Below are 18,689 nucleotides of genomic sequence, written 5' to 3'. Positions count from 1 at the left end.
AGGACTAGAAGGCTGAATGAAGGTGGGGGTAGGAGAGATGATGTCATGGTTCATGCATTTTCTGATTCATTCACTTCATTCATTCACTGGCTCATCTGACTATATATATTTAAAAAAAATTTTTTTTTAAAGTAGGCTGCACATCCAGTGTGGAGCCCAATGCGGGGCTTGAACTCATGACCCTGAGATCAAGACTTGAGCTGAGATCTAGAGTCTGACGCTTAACGGCCTGAGCCACCCAGGTGCCCCATCATCTGACAAATATTTCTCGAGCCAGGGACAGTGGTGACGATGACTTCCATGGTCCCTGTCCCCACAGAACTTCAAGGCCCACAGTGAGGCAGGTTTAGCACATGAGCACACATGGGCATACATGCTTCCTGGTGGTGATTAGTGACATGAAGGTAGTCCACAGGACATGGGGAGAGAGAGTAACAAGGAGAGGCTATCTTCAGAGAAGGTGGTCAGAGGATGCCTTGCAGAGGAGGTGACTTCAGAGGTGGGCAGGGACCAACTTGTGCCAGTTTTGAGAGCTCTGTAGAGGCCAGGCCTCTGGCTCAGGTGGGAGCCTAAATGGAGGTCAGTGCTTTGCAGAGATGAGACGAAGGAAGAAGAGTCCCTCAGGGGCCGGTCATGAGATCTGGTGGGTCAACGAGAGGCTCTGGAACGGGAGAGGGCTCTGAGCATGGAGGACTGCTTGGTATGCTCAGCAGTGGATGGATGGAAGCCCTGGGACTGGGTGATATTGTAGGGTGGGGAAATAAAGAGAACCTGTCCCTGGAAGCAATCCCCAGGTTCAAGGACTATAGAGAAAGGTATGCTGCAAAGGAAGGCAAAGAGGAGGGGCTGGGAGGCCAGAGTACTGGGAGAGGGTGGTGTGTCTCTTGGAAGAACTGGTGATGGAGAGGATATCAGTGCCCCCTGAGGGTCTCTGCCCCCCCCCCCACAACTTCTGGGTTGTGAAGACCAACCCTGGGGGGTGCAGATATTCAAGAACCTCTTAAGGTCCCTCAGCCTGCTCCTGGGTATGTCTGTGCTACCTCCAAAGGTGAAGGACTACAGAGTGAAACCTGAAGGGTGAGGCTCAGAGCTCTCAGTTCCACCTCGAGCCACTCAAGGGGAGAGGCAGTGTTCCAGTCCCCTTATTGGGAAGGACTGGGCTCTGGCCCCCTTGGCCAACATGTGCCCTAAGCCCAGGTACCCAAACCCTGCCAAGCTCTGTGAGCAAGGCCTGAGGCTCCCCAGAAGCCAATAACCAATAAGTGGTGAATGCACGGCCAGGTGTCCAGTGGCTAGGCTTCAGGCCCCCTTGTTCCCCTTCCGGAAACTGTCCCTGATCCTTTCCTCCAACCAACCCAACCCAGCAGTGGCCGCTCCAGGACCTGTTTCAGGCGGTCACAGATAGGAGGGCCTGAAAGATCTCTAGAGACCACAGATTCTGAGGAGGGGGCAGGCAAGCGGGGCTTTCCGGCGCACCCTGTTTTGGGATCTGTGTGGGAAGGAATGGGACTGGCTTTGCTAGCAGCTGCCCAGTTCCCGCGGATCCCGAGCGCGGAGAGCTCCCACCACCCTCGCGTCCTCCAGGGCCCCGCCTCCCCGCAGGCTGGTGGACCCCGCGGGCCACTGGCCTGCCCCGTTACCCGAGAGGGCGGAGCGAGCCGTGGGCGCCTCCTCGGGTGCGGGAGCCGCGGGAGCGCAGTGGGTGGGGCCCAGCGGGCTGGGGAGGAGCGGGGTGGCTGGGCGGCAGGCGACGGGCGGAAGGAGGGGCGGACGCCGGCAGCGGCGACAGCGGCAGCTGCGGCGCGACCAGGCCGGGCAGGGACGAGCGCACGGAGAGCGCGAGGTCTGCGCAGCCCAGCGCAGCCATGTGAGTGTCACCGCCGTTTCCCGGGCCCGCGGGCCGTGCCGGGGATGGGCGCGGCGCTCCGGGTGCCTCCCCATCGGTCCCGGATCTGCTGCCCCGGCTGCGGCCCTGTCCCACATCGCCCCATCCCCGGGACCCGAGCCGCGCGGTGTGGTTCCTCCCCTCCCCCCGGGCGCGGAGGACGCCCACAAAAGCCGCCGCATCTGGGCCTTCTTCCCTCCCAAGGCAAGGCCCAGGCGGCCCTTGCCCCGGAGCTCTGGGGTGGGCCGGGCCTGACGGCGGGCCCAAGGCGCCAGCCTGGGCGCTGGCAGGGGCGCTCTCCGGGAGCCCCCCCCTGCCCTCTCCGCGGGTGAGGCTGAGCTGGGAATGGGGAGGGGGCGGTGAGGGTGCAGGCCAGCCTCCGAGATGAGCTAATCTTCCTGGTCCTACCGGCCGGCCTAAGCGGCTTTGGGGCTCGGCCCGAGGTGGCGGATCCTGGCCTGTGGCCGGGCTCTTCGCCCAGACGGCTGAGGCTGGAGATGATCTCCCTGGCCTGGCGGGGGAACAGACCCTGTCCCTGGGAATGGGAGGCTGATGCGGGGTCTCTCTGCAAGCAGCCAGGCTTGGGCACCCTGCAGAACTGTTTTGGGGAAGAAGCTGCTCACCAAGTCTAGGGATCTGGCTAAGTCTGCCCTGGGCACCCTCTGTCCTCTCCCTGTTGAGGTCTGAGTCCAGTCTCCAGAACTGAGCCTTCCTAGCCAGTTCTACTGGACTGATCCTAATTCGGGTCCAGGCGAGCTCAGGGAGCACCTACTGTGTGCAGTCTCATATAACAAATATAACAAAGGTGCCCTGGCCACCATCTGTGGGACCTCACCCTGGGCCTGCAGCATTCACACCAGCACAGCCCTCTGAGGAGGGTTATAGCAATCTGACAGATGCAGAAGCGGGCCCAGAGAGATTAAGTAATATTCTCAAGGTCACACATCTGGCTTAGGGAGAAGTGGGAACTAGAACCAGACCTGAATTTTTGCCACGGCCCTACCACCTTTGTGGCATGGAGAGGGTGTGGGGAATGAGAATCGAAGAATGAGGTACAAAATACTCCAGGGGGACAGGGAGCCCTGGCTCAGCTTCCACTCCCACAACCCCTCCCCCTCCTGGGTTCTGTGGGGCAGCAGCCAGAGATAGAGGCCTGATTTGGGTGGGGGTGAGGGGCGCACGCAGGGAGCCAGGCTGGGTGCACCCTGGGTGGAAAGGCAGGTGAGGAGGACGAGGCTCAGTCAACCCTGGCCCTTCACTACGGCTGGGGACTCCCGACCCTGCCAGGCCCTGCCCAGGGGAGGCCACCAGGCTTCCAGGGCGCCGCCAGCCGGGGAATGTGACCAGCTGACCAGGGAGGGGGCCGGCAGGAAGTGAAGCTACCCGGCCGCCTCCGCCTCATTCCGGGGTGGGGGGTCCCAGGCTGCGCGCGCGCGCACCCCCCTCCCTCCCGCTCAGGCAGCTGCGGCATGACGTCAGCAGCCGGGTTGGGGGCAGTCGCCATGGAGACCCGGACAGGTTCGGTTAGGGACCCCATTCTTGCAGCCGCCCCTTGCCCCGGTTATTTTTAGCGTCTGCTTACCTCAGTCTGGGGCAGCCCCACGCCTGGGCGGGACTGGACCGGGGACTCCTGGCTAGGCTGCTGGCCTGGCCTGGCATACCACCGAGCCGGGCAGTGAAGGTGGTGGAACCTCCCGTCCCACACAAGTGCACCACTTTTGGCATAGAGGGTATTGGGGGTGGAGGAATCTGGGGCCATGCAGGAGCTGGAGCTGGCTGTGCTGCAGGCCCCATAACCTTTGGGACCTGGGATCTTTCCCATGTCCAGAACAGACTTCAGGGCTGGCATGAGTCCGGAGAGTCCCCTGGCTCCCATCATTCAGCCCCTGCCAGTTAAGGCGAGCCCTCTCCCTTAGCTCAAAGGGGTTCAGCTCTTTCTCTCCTCTGCAGCAGGGAAGATCCTGCCTTTCCACCCGCTGAAATGGTCACTCGGGTGGATATTATGATGGTCATTTGGCGAGAGTGCAGACCAAGAGTTAGATTTGGCAAGAGTGCAGACCAACATCCTGGTCCCTGTCAGGGACTAGGGAGTTGGTGGCAGCAGAGCCGTAGTCAGAGAAAGAAAAGTGTTGGGACAGTTAGCCTACTCTGATTCTAGCCTACCCACTCGGTTCCAGAATCCCAGGGTCCCCACCCTGCCTTATGCCCAGGGAGCAGAACCCTACTTGCTGATTATATCAGGGAAAAGGAAGATTGTATGCAGGATAGGGGAGTTGGGGTGGGCACAGACTTGAAATCTACCCCTTCAACAGCCCACGATCTGCTCTTTCTGTGTCCAGGCAGCCCGGTTCACTCAGCCCCCTCCCTCATCTCCCTGGTGTGGGGCCCAGAGGGCACAGCAGTGAACCCCACAAACAGGCCCCTGATCCCAGAGTTCACAGTCTGGTTGGAAGACAGATGCTAAAGGAGAACTGACAACTGAGCTATGTGGTCTCAGGGATCAGAAGGAAGGAAGGAAGCTATGAGGCGCCTGAAAGGGGGAACCAACCAACCCAGGGCAGGCTTCCTGGAAGAAGAAGTCATAGGGTAGGACATGAAAAAAGAGAGGGAGTTGTTCAGGCTGAGAGTATGGGAGGAGAGTACAGGAGCAATGGAGGTTGCTGCTCAAAGGCTGAAGAGCCTTGCAGGTTTCGAGAGGGTCACAGTAGCTGGAACAGAAAGACCATGAGAGGAGCAGGGGATACTGAGTGGAGGACTGGTTGAAGGTATATGTGGGGAGGCACAGAGCCTGAAGGGTATTGGGGGTCATGTCAGAGAATCTAGACTTTATCCCTGGGGTAGGGAGTCACCCATGGATGTTTCACAAGAGTCAGAGAGGGGGATGTTAAAGACTCAGAGTCCTGGGGTCCGACTGTCTGGATTTGAATCCTGGCCCTACCACTTACCAGCTGTGTAATCTTGGGCAGATTAGTGATTATTAATAATAGCAGTTAATATTTGTCGTGTGCTTAAAGTGTAGTAGTGTGCCCACCCCAACTTCCTTACCCCACATACAATTTTCCCTTCCCCAAACACTCCCTAGAGAGAGAAGTACCTCATTTCAAACTCCCAACAGCCCCGGGAGACCATTGTTGTTATTATGCTCATTTTTTTAAAATATTTTATTTATTTATTCATGAGAGTCAGAGAGAGAGAGAGAGAGACGCAGAGGCAGAGGGAGAAGCAGGCTCCCCGCCCAGCAGGGAGCCCGATGCGGGACTCGATCCCAGGACCCTGGGATCATGACCTGAGCCGAAGGCAGACGCTTAACCATCTGAGCCACCCAGGCGCCCTTATTATGCTCATTTAACAGAGGGGTATCTGAAGCCCAAAAAGGCTAAGAAACATCATGCCCGAGGTCACACAGCCAGTTAGCCTCAGGTTTCTCATCTGCGAGATGGGGCTAATAAGATTTACCCCTATTAGGGTTGTTACCAGAATTAAATGAGATGATGTTTGTTGATTAAGTGCAGGGCCTGGCCTATAGAAAGCACTTGTCAAAGCACGGTTTTTGGCATTGGGAGAGGACTGGAATTTTAAGAAGAGCAATGTTGTTATTGAATAAACAATGCAGGGGGCGGCTCAGTTAGTAGAGCATGCAACTCTTGATCTTGGGGGTCTTGAGTTCAAGTCCCACGTTGGGTGCAGAGCTTACTTAAAAAAAAAAATGTAGGGTGCCTGGGTGGCTCAGTTGGTTAAGCGACTGCCTTCGGCTCAGGTCATGATCCTGGAGTCCCGGGATCGAGTCCCGCATCGGGCTCCCTGCTTGGCGGGGAGCCTGCTTCTCCCTCTGACCCTATCCCCTCTCATGCTGTTTCTCTCTCTCTCTCTCAAATAAATAAATAAAATCTAAAAAAAAAAAATGTAGGCAACCATGTAAAATAAAGCTGGATACCCTTAAGAAAAAAAAAAAAAGAACGGATCATCGTGGGTTACAGTGGAGACAGGGAGCCCATTAGGAAGCTGCAGTAGGGTTCTAGATGAGAGGTGGTGACAGCTTGGACTCGAATTCTAACTATGGGAGTGGAGGTGAGGGGAGCAGATTCCAGAGATGGCAGGAGTGGGTGGCTGAGTGGATGTGGGGGTAACGGAGACAGAGGCATCCAGGATGATTCCTAGTTTCTGTATTGAACAACTGGGTAAAGAGGGGGTGGGGCTGCCACAGAGAGGTTGACTGGGGAGAGTCAAGTTTGAGAAGGAAATTGGTGGATTCAGCTTGGGGACCTCAAACTCAGCACATCCCCAGTAGCCCACTCTGCATTGTCACTCAACTTCCAGGGAGGTGACAAGCAGGCAGTTGGCTATAGAGGCCTGGTGCTCAGAAGAGCCGTTTGGGCAAGGAAGAGATAAGCAAGTTGGCAACATTTAGATGGCATTGAGGTGTGGGAGATGTACCCAGACCAAGAGTGAGGAGGCTGAGGCCCATTCTGGGATGATGAGAAAGACAGATCTCCTGTGGGAAAATAAAATGTCCAGCCAGAGAGAGATAGGTGGAAAACCAGGAGCATGTTATTGCCTCTTGAAATTCAAGGGCTCAAAGAAGAGGAAGAGAGCCACAGAGTGAAAAGCTTTACTCAGATCAAGCATGATAAGGACTACGCCTTGGACACTGGATTCAGCAACAGGGAAGTCACTGACCAGTCAGGGGAGTGGTGGGTGTGGAAGGTGGACCAGGGTGGGAAGAGAACTGGCTGGTCATGGAGAGGAAATCGAGGTAGACATCTCTTCGAGAAATTTGACTCTGAAAAGGCCAAATGGAACCATGGGTGGGGTCGCTGGAAAGACATGTGGGGTCCACAGAAGGGTCATTTCATTTTGGAGTTATTAAAGTCAACTTTATATTAAAATATACCTACAGAGAGGGTGCATGTCCTAAGTGTACATCTCAACCCATTTTTCACAAGGGAACACACCCACATAGGATCAGAAAATAGAACCCAGATTAGGAAATACAGAACATTACCAGCACCCTGGAAGCCCCCTTGGGCCCCCTTCCAGTAACTACTCCCAAAGGGTAACTAGTATTCAGACTTCTATCGCCATAGATGTGTTCTGCCTGTTTTTGAACTTTCATATCAAGGGAACCGTACACATGTCCTCTCTTGTGGTCTTGCTTCTTTATGTCTGTAGGATTCATCCATATTGCTGTGTGCAGTTATATATTGTCCATTCTTTTTGCTGTATAGGGTTCCATTATCTACAGATGGGCATTTTGGTAGTTGCCAGGGTTGTTTTCATTTTTTATGTGGAAGTGACTTGAGCTTGTTTGAGGCTTGTGGAGAAAGTCTGAAACACTCATCATCTGTGAGAAGGAAGAAAGATGAGGAGGGCCACACAGGAGGGTTTCCCCAGGTGGGAAATGAGAGCCTGGGTGAGCTTGAGAGAATCGCTCTGTGGTTCCAGCTCAGTTCCAGCAGGTGCAGGCACAGAGAAGGCAGGGAGGTGGGTTGCCCAGCAGTGCTTCCTGCCAGGTAGGAGAGAAGCACAGAGTGCTCGGGATATTAGCAGCAGTGAGTGATGCAGTGGTGGCTGCGGATCTAGGCTGGGGAGAAGGATGTGCAGGGAAGAGAAGGTGGGAGGGAGCTGGCAGAGAGAAAGGAAGCTGGGACCAATTGTGAGCTCTGTGCAGGATGGTGTCTGTGAAATTCTGGGCTGTATCTCCAGTGACTGACACATGCTTGGCACGGAGTTGTCACTCAGTGAATAGGTGAATAAATGAGCTGAGGGCTCAAGAGGTCTCAGGTAGAAGACAGGGAAGGTGGAGGTGATGGAGAGAGACTTAAGGTTGGAGTCACTGTGGTTGCGATTTAGGAAAGGGGCATTCCAGAGCCAGGGGTGTTCCCTTGGAGGGTGGCTGAAGGGAGCAGGAAGGCCAGTGTTGGGCAGGCAATGCACAGGAATACCTAGTTGCTAGTGTAGGGTGCACAGCACCAGGTCTTCAAGGAGAGAGAGGAGGTTAAGCACTTCTCAAACTGGGGTTTCTTGGGCATCTTGCATCTGAATCTGTAGGGGAGTGGTGGGCTTGTTGGAAATGCTGATCCCTGGGCCCACCCCCAGCCTCTCAGGGAGAAAGTAAGCAGAACTGAGCATCAGGGAGCAGGAGTATTTATGGGATGAGGGAGCACCCAGCCCTTCCAATGCCCACTAGTCCCTGGGCATGGTAGCCTCTATTTAGGCTCAAGGTGGATGAAGGAAATTCAAGGAAAAAATACTGGCGGCGGGAAAGGGCCAACACCAGGGAGATTCAATCATGTGAGCTGGTGGCCAGAAGGAGGGGGCCTCATTCTAGGATGCAGCTTCTACTAGAGAGGAGGCCCTGGCTGGGAAGTGGGACCTGATCCTCTTCCCTAGGGTCTGGGGGTGCCAGGGAGTGTGCCTAGAATGAGCACCCCCTCTGTGAATGGGGGCTGTGTGACTCTGTACCCAGTTCCTTCTTTGCTTCCTTCTTTTTTTTTTTTTTTAAAGATTTTATTTATTTATTTGACAGAGAGAGACACAGCGAGAGAGGGAACACAAGCAGGGGGAGTGGGAGAGGGAGAAGCAGACTTCCCGTGGAGCAGGGAGTCCTATGCGGGGCTCGATCCCAGGACCCTGGGATCACGACCTGAGCCGAAGGCAGACGCTTAACGACTGAGCCACCCAGGCGCCCCTTCTTTGCTTCCTTCTTGAGGCAGCAACACATAATATGAGCTTTGTCCAGTCCCACACTTTAGCCCCTCTCTCTTCTCAGCCTCCCAGACCCCTCATGCTGGTGCCCGACTCTGCCCTCCATTGGCATAGACCCTCCACTCCGCACCCACAGCCCTTCCAGTCTTTACATACTCAGAACCCCAATTCCCAGCCCTCTGTGTGCTCAGTCCTCTCTCAGAACCCCTCTACAGCCACTCTATGAGACCCTTATTCTAACTGCATCCAATCCAGCCTCCACTCAGGGTCTTCATTCTGTTTATCCCTCCTTATTCACCGCCGCGCTCAACTCCCTTTACCCAAGCGCCTAACCCCACCCGAGAGGATCCACTTCAGTTTCCTCCCCCAAGGGAACCCCCAGGCACCTCTCCCAGAGGCCGGCCAGTCCCCGGGCCCGGTGCCCCCCTTCCCCCCCCCGCCCCCCGGTCCAGCCGGTCCCGCCCCATCCCGGCGGGCTGAGTCAGGCGGCAGGAACTGGGCGGGGGGCGGCGCCGGGAGGAGCTGAAGCCGGAGCCGGAGTCGCTGGGAGCGAGCGCGGAGCCCAGCTCGGCCAGCACCTAGTGGCCCTGGGCCTGTGGGGACACAGGGGCGGGAGGGCAAGCGCAGGGGGTGGGGAGCTGTCCTGGACCTACCATGAGTGCCAAGAAGAGAGGTAGGACCCGGCCTGGGGCTGCAAAGGCCCTGGGGCTGGCCCCAGGGGGTGTGGGCCGGACTCTGGGGGCCAGGGGCACGTGTTTCGTCGGAGCAGGGTGGGGGTCTGCGGAGGATCCCTTCCCGCTAAGGGCGCGGGCGAAGGCGTGCATCTGTGACTCAGTTTCCAGGTCGGAGCCACAGGAAAGTGGCGGAGGAAGGGCACTTCTTGGCACTGCCCCCCACTCTGGGAATCCCCCGGCTGCTGGACGCTGGGAGGGCTCCGGCGTCCCGGCGCCTGCGAGCCGGCGGGGGCTGGAGGGGAGCAGTGTCCACGGGGCGGCCGGGTCGCGAGAGCCAACCCCGCGCCTGCCGGGCCTGTCGGGCAGCTCCGCTGGGCTCAGAGCGTGCACCCCGCCCGGTGACCTCCGCGGCCTCGCGGGGTGGGGGCGCGGGAGCTCCTGGTCACTGTTGCGAGGGTTGGGGGGTGAGTGCAGGGGCAGGGCTGGGGAGCCCGCCCCGCCCCCGGGTAAACAGGCGCTTCCGCACATTCTTCATGCGCCCCGCCCCTTTCCTGCCCCTTCCCAGCCGGGGGAGGGTCCCCGCGCGACCCCCCTTCCTGCCCCGCGACAGGCGGAGCCTGCACCTCTGCAGGAAGTGGGGGCCGAGCCGAGGCCAAGCTGAGTCCGAGGCCGAGTCGCCCGGCCGCCCTGTCATTAGCCCCGGGGCCGGCGGGGTTGTCGGATTCCCGGCGTCAGGCGGTGTCCGGCAGGACTAAGATACAGAGGCCGGGCCTCCGGAGGGGGCTTCAAAAGCCTGACTGGCGCTGGACACCCGCCCTCGCCACCCCCCAGGGAGCCCCGCGCGGACTCATTCCATGATGTCCCTGTCGGTGCGGCCGCAGCGCCGCCTGCTCAGCGCCCGGGTCAGTAGGAGCCAGTCCTTCGCAGGCGTCCTCGGCAGCCACGAGCGGGGGCCCAGGTACGCAGCTGAGGGGAGCTAATGGGGTCAAAGAGTGTGACGGGGTTGGAGCTGGGTGTGCAGTGAGGGTTTGGGGACTCCTTCTTGTACCTTTCTGAGTGTAGCCTCTTCTTCAGGAGCTTCCCGGCCTTCAGTCCCCCAGGGCCCCCGCGGAAACCCCCAGCGCTCTCCCGAGTCTCCAGGATGTTTTCCGTGGCGCACCCAGCCCCTAAGGTCCCGCAGCCGGAGCGGCTGGACCTGGTGTACACTGCGCTCAAGCAGGGCCTGACGTAAGGAACTCCTCCCAATGCCTTATCCCAGGACCCCTCCCTAAGCCCTCATCCCCTTTCTGCTAGTAGGAAACTTCCCCAGCCTCCTATCTTCTTCCCACTGCCTGTACCCTGGGCAGCTGGAGGCTGCAAAGGTAAGCTAATTCTTGTCGTTGCCCCTTTCCCCAGGGCCTATTTGGAAGTGCACCAGCAGGAGCAGGAGAAACTCCAGGGACAGATTAGGGAGTCCAAGAGGAATTCCCGCCTGGTGAGTAAAGGGTTGACAAAGATACCCTGGATTACTGCTCTTTGCCCTTGTGATATGAGGGACTGGGTAGCACCAGCCATGGGTGACATCAGGGCTGTTTTCTAGGGTGACTTAGCCCAGCTGTGACTAGAAAACACGATATCGCGGAAAGCTGGGGCTGGGCAGGTTTCTAGCCCCACCTTCCCCAGGCTGTGTACACTTTCTGCCTAGGACCCAGTATCTGTCCATGGGAGCTTTCAGTGGGGTGGGTCAGACTCCCACAGACATGGACAGCAGGAGACTATATTGTAGTAGTACTGATAGAGAGTCCTGGTTCTTCCCCAGGAACAGGGCAGGACTTCCTAGAGGAGGAAAAACACCTCTGCTGGGTCTTGAAGAATAAGAGTTCCCTGGTAGAGAGAACCTCTTCCTAAGGGTTGTGGGAAAGGGAGTGGGCCAGAGGAGGGATCCCAGGGGAAGAGGTCAGGGGAAGGGTACAGGAGGGGTCTTGAGGACCAGACCCTATGTCACTAACATCCACCAAAGACCAGGCATGTGGGAAGGTGGGTCAGTCCATGAGTTGAGTGGAGTGGCTGTGGACTATGGTATGAGGGGGAGGAAGGCTGTGCAGGAGAGGAGTTAGCTGGGTCTGGGTAGACAGGTGCCCCTGCTGGAATACTTCCCATGCCTCCTAAGTGCCTCCTCTCATCCTCCCCTGTAGGGTTTCCTGTATGACTTGGACAAGGTGAGTGTGTAGAGAATGGTGTTGGAAGAGGTTAGCTCATGGGGAGGGTAAAGGGCTCTGGTCCTCTGGCCCCTCCTGACATACCTCTCCCTCAGCAAGTCAAGTCCATTGAACGCTTCCTGCGACGGTTGGAGTTCCATGCCAGCAAGGTACGTGTGCAGCACACGTGTTGCACACAAGTGGGGCAGTAGACCGGTGTCACAGGGAGTTTGGGGTGGGGGCAGTGCTAGGCCCTGGGGGAGCAAGCCCAAGAGTGAGTCTCAGTTCCTCCAATACCACCCCACTCATCTGCCCAGATTGACGAGCTGTATGAGGCATACTGTGTCCAGCGACGTCTCCGGGATGGTGCCTACAACATGGTCCGTGCCTACAGCACTGGGTCTCCGGGGAGCCGCGAGGCCCGGGACAGCCTGGCTGAAGCCACTCGAGGGCATCGCGAGTACACAGAGGTGAGAGATGGCTGTCCATGAGGCAGAGGCACAGGGTATAGCAGAGCTGGTGAGGGGGGCCTGGTTCTTGACCCCCTCTTGTCCTTGACCACCCCTCTCAGAGCATGTGTCTGCTGGAGAGTGAGCTAGAGGCACAGCTGGGCGAGTTCCATCTCCGGATGAAAGGTACTAAGTGATGGGAGCAGACTGGTGGTGGGGAGAGGGAATTGTGTGCCTGGGACCCCTCAACATGGCTCATCTCCTTCTCCCTCAATTCCCAGGGCTGGCTGGCTTCGCCAGGCTGTGTGTGGGCGATCAGTATGAGGTATGAGAATGTGCAGTGAAGGGTTGGGATGGGAGGGTCGCAACACCCAGGGCTGCGTCATCCTGCCTGTTCACCTAGATCTGCATGAAATATGGGCGGCAGCGCTGGAAACTACGGGGCCGAATTGAGGGTAGCGGAAAGCAGGTGTGGGACAGTGAGGAAACCGTCTTTCTTCCTCTGCTCACGGAATTCCTGTCCATCAAGGTGATGTATCTGCCCAGGACCACAGGGCAACATGATCCTGTGACTCATCTGTGAATATGTGACCCCCATGACCTTCATGACTCCGTGATTTTCTCTCTTTTAATCTTGTGAATATTGGACCCCCTGAACCCCCATGAGGCTGTGACCCCCATGACCTCAGTCACCCTCCAAACTCGGTCCTCTGTGATCCCCATGCTCCTAGGCTGCTTTAATCTTCTATGGCCCCGTCACTCAGAAAATTCCAATCCCTGCAACCTTCTCATGGCCCCGTGACCCTTTGACTGTCATATAACCCCTATGCATATTCAGACGTCTCTACTCTCACAACCTCATGACCCCTATACCCTTGTGACCTCATGATGCATTCTTGGCTACAGGTAACAGAACTGAAGGGTCTGGCCAACCACGTGGTTGTAGGCAGTGTCTCCTGTGAGACCAAGGACCTGTTTGCTGCCCTGCCCCAAGTTGTGGCTGTGGACATCAATGACCTTGGCACCATCAAGCTCAGCTTGGAAGTCACATGGAGGTTGGTGTTGCTGAGTGGCTTGGGGACAGGTCCAGGGGGCCTGTGGCACCTCCTAACAGCCTCTTCCTTCCCCAGCCCCTTCGACAAGGATGACCAGCCCTCAACCGCTTCCACTGTCAATAAGGCCTCCACAGTCACCAAGCGCTTCTCCACCTATAGCCAGAGCCCACCAGACACACCCTCACTTCGGGAACAGGCCTTTTACGTGAGTCACAGGCCAGGCTTAGGCCCCACCATCCCCCAGGAGCTCCCTGGGGTGGTCCTGAAATGCCCTTTCCTCTCTCCCAGAATATGCTGAGGCGGCAGGAGGAGCTAGAGAATGGGACAGCATGGTCCCTATCATCTGAATCTTCAGACGACTCATCCAGCCCCCAGCTTTCAGGCACTGCCCGCCACTCTTCAGCCTCCAGGCCTCTGGTGCAGCAGCCTGAACCTCTGCCCATTCAAGTCGCCTTCCGTAGGCCTGAGACCCCCACCTCTAGGCCCATGGATGAAGAGGGCGCCATGGCCCCAGCCCTGGCCAATGGGCATGCACCCTACAGCCGGACTCTGAGCCACATCAGTGAGGCCAGTGTGGATGCTGCCTTGGCTGAGGCTTCAGTGGAGGCTTTGGGTCTAGAAAATCTAGCTCAGGGACCTAGCCTGCCTGCCCACCCAGATCCCACCCATGGGGAGCAACCTGGTCCTGTCCCTCCTGCCGTGGACCCTTGCCATTCTGCCATAGGCCCCACCCTCAGTACAACCGGCCCTGCCCACACATCTACAGATCCTGCCCTGTCTGCACATCTAGACTTGGTTCACAAGGTCACAGACTCTAGCTCTTCTGAACTGCCAGGCCCCGCCCACACCACTACAGGCTCAACCTATAATGCCATTAGCCCTAGCCACAGTGGTCCAAGCGCCGCGCAGCCTACCACAGGTTCCACCCACAAGCCCACAGTCTCTACCCCCTCAGCTACAGGCTCCACCCCGAGTACCACAACCCCAGTCCAGACCACCCCAAGACCCACTGGTGAAGCAATGCTTTCCGCCCTCACTACTGTAGGTCCTACCCCCAATACTACAGGCCCCGTCCAGACTACCACAAGCCCTGTCCACACTGCCGCAAGCCTGACCCATGCCACTACAAGCCCCACCCACACTACTGCAAGTTCCACCCATTCCACCGCAAGCCCCACCCACACTACAGCAAGCCCCACCCACACTACGGCAAGCTCCACTCATGCCACTGCAAGCCCCACCCACACAACAGCAAGCCTCACTCATGCCACTACAAGCCCCACCCATGCCACTGCAAGCCCCACCCACACTACCACAAGCCCCCCCAGTACTATTGCATGCCCCCCCCATACCACTACAAGCCCTACTCACAAAGCCAGGATGTCAACTCAAACTGCTACAAGCCCTACCCCCAAAGCTAAGGGCCCAGTCCAGACCACCAGGAGCCCCACCCATCCTGTCGCAAGCCCCACCCTTCTAAGTGTAAGCTCTTCCACTTGTCTAGACCATGCCGAACTTCCCAGCCCCTCTACAAACACAGACCCCACCCTCCCAGGTACCCACACCCTGTCCTGCAGCTACCCAGCCTCCACTCCCTGCACTCAGGCAGACCCCACAGCCCCCAGTACCTCCTACCCATGTCCCGCCTCATCCAGTTGGGAACCCCTCACAAGTCCTTCCCCAGACCCCCGAGAGCCCATCCTTCGGAGCCCAAGTCCCCCTCCCTCACCTCTAGCCCCTGTGCCCCAGCATTTAGACCTTAGCCCGGCCGTGGCCACCCCGGCCTCAGTTCCAGGGGCAGCTGGAGGGGCTGGGGATAGGAGGCTGGAAGAGGCCCTGGGGGCCCTAATGGCTGCTCTGGATGACTATCGTGGCCAGTTCCCTGAGCTGCAGGGCCTGGAGCAGGAGGTGACCCGGCTGGAGAGTCTGCTCATGGTGAGGCGGGTGGGTGGGCTGCAGCAGCACAGGGAGGGCAGTCCGGCAGTGGGTGGTGGCACTGACTCCCTTCATGACCCCAGCAGAGACAAGGCCTGACTCGCAGCCGGGCCTCCAGCCTCAGTATCACTGTGGAACATGCCCTGGAGAGCTTCAGCTTCCTCAACGAGGATGAAGATGAAGACACGGATGGTCCTGGAGACAGGTGAGGGGGGCCAAGTGAGGGGGCAGAGGTAAGCTGAGTGCCAGGGGAAGGAGAAAGGCCAGGAGCGGGGAACGGGAGAGGTGGGGCCGGGTAGAGCAACAAGGAGAGCAGCAAGACTGGAGGTGGGCAGAAGGGGATGCACCTGCCAGCAGGTGCATCTGTATTCACCCCCACCCTGTGTAGTCCTTGTGTGTCCTTGATGCCTGTTTCTAACCCTATCTGTGTCCCCAGTACTTCTGACCTCCCTCCTTCTGGTCCCTGCAATGCCTGCCTCTCCTGCTGGTCCCCATCAGCTCATGTTGCTCCAGCTCCTCTTTCCCCTGGTCTCACCTTGGATCTACCCTATGGACAAGCCCTTTCACTGCCTCCCCATGCATCCTGGGTCCCCCAGCATCAACCCCCTCTGTCTCAACCTAGGCTTTCCCAGAGAACCCAGGCCCGCGGCTCCCTGTCCCAGAGGGGCCTTTGCCAAATCCTGGTTGAGGGTTGTGCCCAGCCCCTCCTCCCTCTGCTGCTGCCCAGGTTAGGGCCCTGTGCCCTGCACTCTTTGGGCCATAACTCCTTGCAGTCCCAATTGCGTAGACCATCCCGCCTGCAACCCTACTCCCACCCGTCCCAGCCCCAGAAGTCCCAGCAGTTGTAGCTGGAGGAGGTAAAAGGCAGACGGACCCTGGAGATCCCCACTACTACCTGCTGGTCCTAGTCCCTTCCTCCTTCCGGAAGTCCTCCATGAACTTAACCATTGTCTGTTGTCTGTGCATCGTCTGTTCTTCCATTCTGGGATGGGGTGACTTTAATAAAAGTACACTGGTGACCACATGGTAATGCGTGCTCCTGGGGTGATTGACCCCATTTTTCTCTCAGGCCCCCAAACAGCCTGGAGCCTGGGGCTGAGGACAGCCTCGACTTGCCCAGTGCCCGCCCCCTCAGCACGGAGTGTCCAGCCCTGGACGCTGCCTTGGTCCAGCACCTATATCACTGCAGCTGCCTCCTGCTGGTGAGGCTAGTGGTATTCCCCACACCCTCCTTCTATAGCCCCTTATCCCAGGGAGCCCTGCACTTCCATCCCGGCCCTCCATACCTCCTCCGACTTCCACTCCCCACTGCCCCCAGGGCCCTAGCATTTGGCTCTTGCTGAGTGGAACACCTCCCGGACTCTGGCTACCCACCCCCTCTCCATGCATGTTGAGACTTATAGTCCCTGGGCTCCACCCTCCCCAGTCTTTATCCTGAGGTCTTAGTTGCTTGGCCACCCCTATTCTCCAGAAACTGGGCACATTTGGGCCCCTGCGCTGCCAGGAGGCATGGGCCCTGGAGCGGCTGCTGAGGGAGGCCAGAGTGCTGGAGGCCGTATGCGAGCTTAGCAGGCGATGGGAAATCCCTGCCACCTCTGCGCAGGAAGGTAAAGGCCCTGTCTGCCCCGAAGCTCCTCCCTTACCTAGCCCCATCTACATGCCCATCTGCCTGTTCGTTGCTGATGCTTATCTACACCTCATAGTGGTGCAGTTCTCAGCCTCCCGGCCCGGCTTCCTAACCTTCTGGGACCAGTGCACAGAGGGACTCAGCCCCTTCATCTGCCCTGTGGAGCGAGTGCTCCTCACCTTCTGCAATCAGTACAGTGCCCGTCTCTCCCTGCGCCAGCCGGGGCTAGCTGAGGCTGGTAAGTGGGCTGCCTACCTGCCCCCTCTTCCTCCTTTCTCGGATCCCCAGTGACGGGACCTCAGGAAAAGCCAGGTCAGCCCATACAGACCTGCTGAGCTGAGCACTAGGAAGAACTAGTGAAGGCTATTTCCTTTGCACAGAAGGACCCAGAAGGGTAGGGTTTGGACAGGGGGCCCCTGGACCTGAACCTGGGATGGGAGCATTCTTCCCTGTAAGGGCCTGGGTCCATCCAAACCCTGAGGCCTGCGGCACTGCCTCCCACAGTGTGTGCCAAGTTCCTGGAAGATGCCCTGGGGCAGAAGCTGCCCAGGAGGCCCCAGCCAGGCCCTGGAGAGCAGTTCACAGTCTTCCAGTTCTGGAGTTACGTCGAAGCCTTGGATAGCCCCTCCATGGAGGCCTATGTGACTGAAACCGCTGAGGAGGGTGAGGCAGAGGCCCTGATCACAAAGCGGCCTGACCCTGTGGGTGGGTCTGAAGTGTGGATGAGAGCATGAGTGTGCAAAGGACCCCACCCCATGAGGCTCCACCTTGTCCCACCCCTCCCTTTCTTTCAGTGTTACTGGTGCGGAATTTGAACTCAGATGACCAAGCTGTTGTGCTGAAGGCCCTGAGGTTGGCGCCCGAGGGGCGGCTGCGAAAGGATGGGCTTCGGGCCCTCAGCTCCCTGCTGGTCCATGGCAACAACAAGGTCATGGCTGCTGTCAGCACCCAGCTGCGGAGCCTGTCACTGGGCCCTGTCTTTCGGGAACGGGTGAGAGGCAGACAGGCCTTCCTTGAGGCAAAGGCTGGGGCCCCAGGCTCCCAGTGTCTGGCTAAGTCTGCGCTCCCACCCTTACCCAGGCCCTGCTGTGCTTCCTGGACCAGCTCGAGGATGAGGATGTACAGACGAGAGTGGCTGGCTGCCTGGCCCTGGGCTGCATCAAGGTAAGCCCTGCCAACCCATCCCCCGCTTCACACCCCCCGAAGCTCCCTCAGCCCTGGGCCCTGGGCCTTTCCCAGCTGCTCCACTGGGCCCACCTCAATGTTCTCTCCCTGGTAGGCTCCTGAGGGCATTGAGCCCCTGGTGTACCTGTGCCAAACGGACACGGAAGCCGTGAGGGAAGCTGCTCGGCAGAGCCTGCAACAGTGTGGTGAGGCTAGGAGATGGGAGATAGGGGTCAAGTCGAGTGTGGGAACATTTTGGCTGATGGGAGCTGGAGTGAGATGGAGTCAGGGATGGGAGGGCCGAGATGGGGCTAGGATCACTCCTGACCCCATCCTTACCTATTACAGGGGAAGAGGGGCAGTCTGCCCACCGACGGCTGGAGGAATCACTGGACGCCCTGCCCCGCATCTTTGGGCCTGGCAGCATGGCCAGCACGGCATTCTAAATTCCCTCCCTCCCCGCTGGCTCCCAGTGCCCCTTCCCCTCACTTTCAGGGCTTATCAGGCACTGGCAGGGAGGGTGAGGGCTGGCTCCAGACCCCTCTCCCCCACAGATTCCCATCAGTGAAAATCTAATATATTCTTCCGTTGCCCTTGGGTTGGCAGTCAGTGCCTGCAGTCAAGTGCCTCCCAGCCTCGGCTCAGCACACTTGCCACAAATCAGTGTCCCACCACATCCCTTGGTTTTATATTTTATTTACAGAGTTTTACAGAAAATAAAAAAGCAAAATGCCTTTCCTACATGGGCTGGCCTGGTGCGCTCCTGACCCTCTGCTCCAGCACCCTCTGGCTCTGGCGCTTCCTGACATTAGTGTATCTGCACCCCCAGCTGTGACAACGGATGTGCTTTGGCCCTGGAAATTCAGGCAGAAGGGAGCCCAGAGGCTGGAACCGGGGTTGGGAAAGAGAGCAGAGGAAGAAGGTGGTTGGGTGTTGCTGACGAGGCCCTGTCTGGAGACCGGGGGTGCCCTGGGCCTGGAAGCTATGTGCCCAGGCTGCAGCCAAACTGTGGAGCTGG

At 58.3% G+C, this 18,689-nt stretch overlaps 1 protein-coding gene across 7 annotated transcripts; it reads left to right on the top strand.

The window, feature by feature from the left end:
- The first annotated feature begins 1,732 nt into the window (after positions 1-1,732).
- On the top strand, positions 1,733-18,414 carry RIPOR1 (RHO family interacting cell polarization regulator 1). Of its 7 annotated transcripts, none has more exons than XM_064580790.1 (22): positions 1,743-1,867; positions 10,096-10,222; positions 10,357-10,491; positions 10,660-10,738; positions 11,439-11,462; positions 11,558-11,611; positions 11,759-11,911; positions 12,013-12,076; positions 12,172-12,215; positions 12,294-12,419; positions 12,797-12,945; positions 13,021-13,150; positions 13,234-14,880; positions 14,964-15,085; positions 15,950-16,082; positions 16,352-16,487; positions 16,584-16,745; positions 17,012-17,170; positions 17,302-17,498; positions 17,588-17,671; positions 17,787-17,877; positions 18,020-18,414. In XM_064580790.1, exons 2-22 carry the CDS (start codon positions 10,119-10,121, stop codon positions 18,115-18,117), a joined length of 3,891 nt encoding a protein of 1,296 aa, XP_064436860.1. In that variant the 5' UTR covers positions 1,743-1,867; positions 10,096-10,118; the 3' UTR covers positions 18,118-18,414. The 7 variants fall into 7 exon arrangements, with proteins under 7 accessions (XP_064436861.1, XP_064436860.1, XP_045746870.1 ...); XM_045890914.2 differs by having other exon boundaries at positions 10,339-10,491; XM_064580789.1 differs by lacking the exon at positions 1,743-1,867 and adding an exon at positions 5,758-9,263.
- The last annotated feature ends 275 nt before the right edge of the window (positions 18,415-18,689 follow it).

The sequence above is a fragment of the Mirounga angustirostris genome, unplaced genomic scaffold, assembly GCF_029215605.1.
Source record: "Mirounga angustirostris isolate CCGP_5_RB_7025 unplaced genomic scaffold, mMirAng1.0.hap1 SCAF_16, whole genome shotgun sequence".
NCBI classification, from domain to species: domain Eukaryota; kingdom Metazoa; phylum Chordata; class Mammalia; order Carnivora; family Phocidae; genus Mirounga; species Mirounga angustirostris.
This window is presented reverse-complemented; position numbering and strand designations above follow the sequence as displayed.

Excerpts from the sequence above, each read along its gene's own strand:
- RIPOR1 (XM_045890912.3), top strand. Across the intron at positions 12,420-12,796 it reads CGGAATTCCTGTCCATCAAG|GTAACAGAACTGAAGGGTCT; the intron begins GTGATGTATCTG and ends TCTTGGCTACAG. Across the intron at positions 15,086-15,949 it reads ACGGATGGTCCTGGAGACAG|GCCCCCAAACAGCCTGGAGC; the intron begins GTGAGGGGGGCC and ends TTTTTCTCTCAG.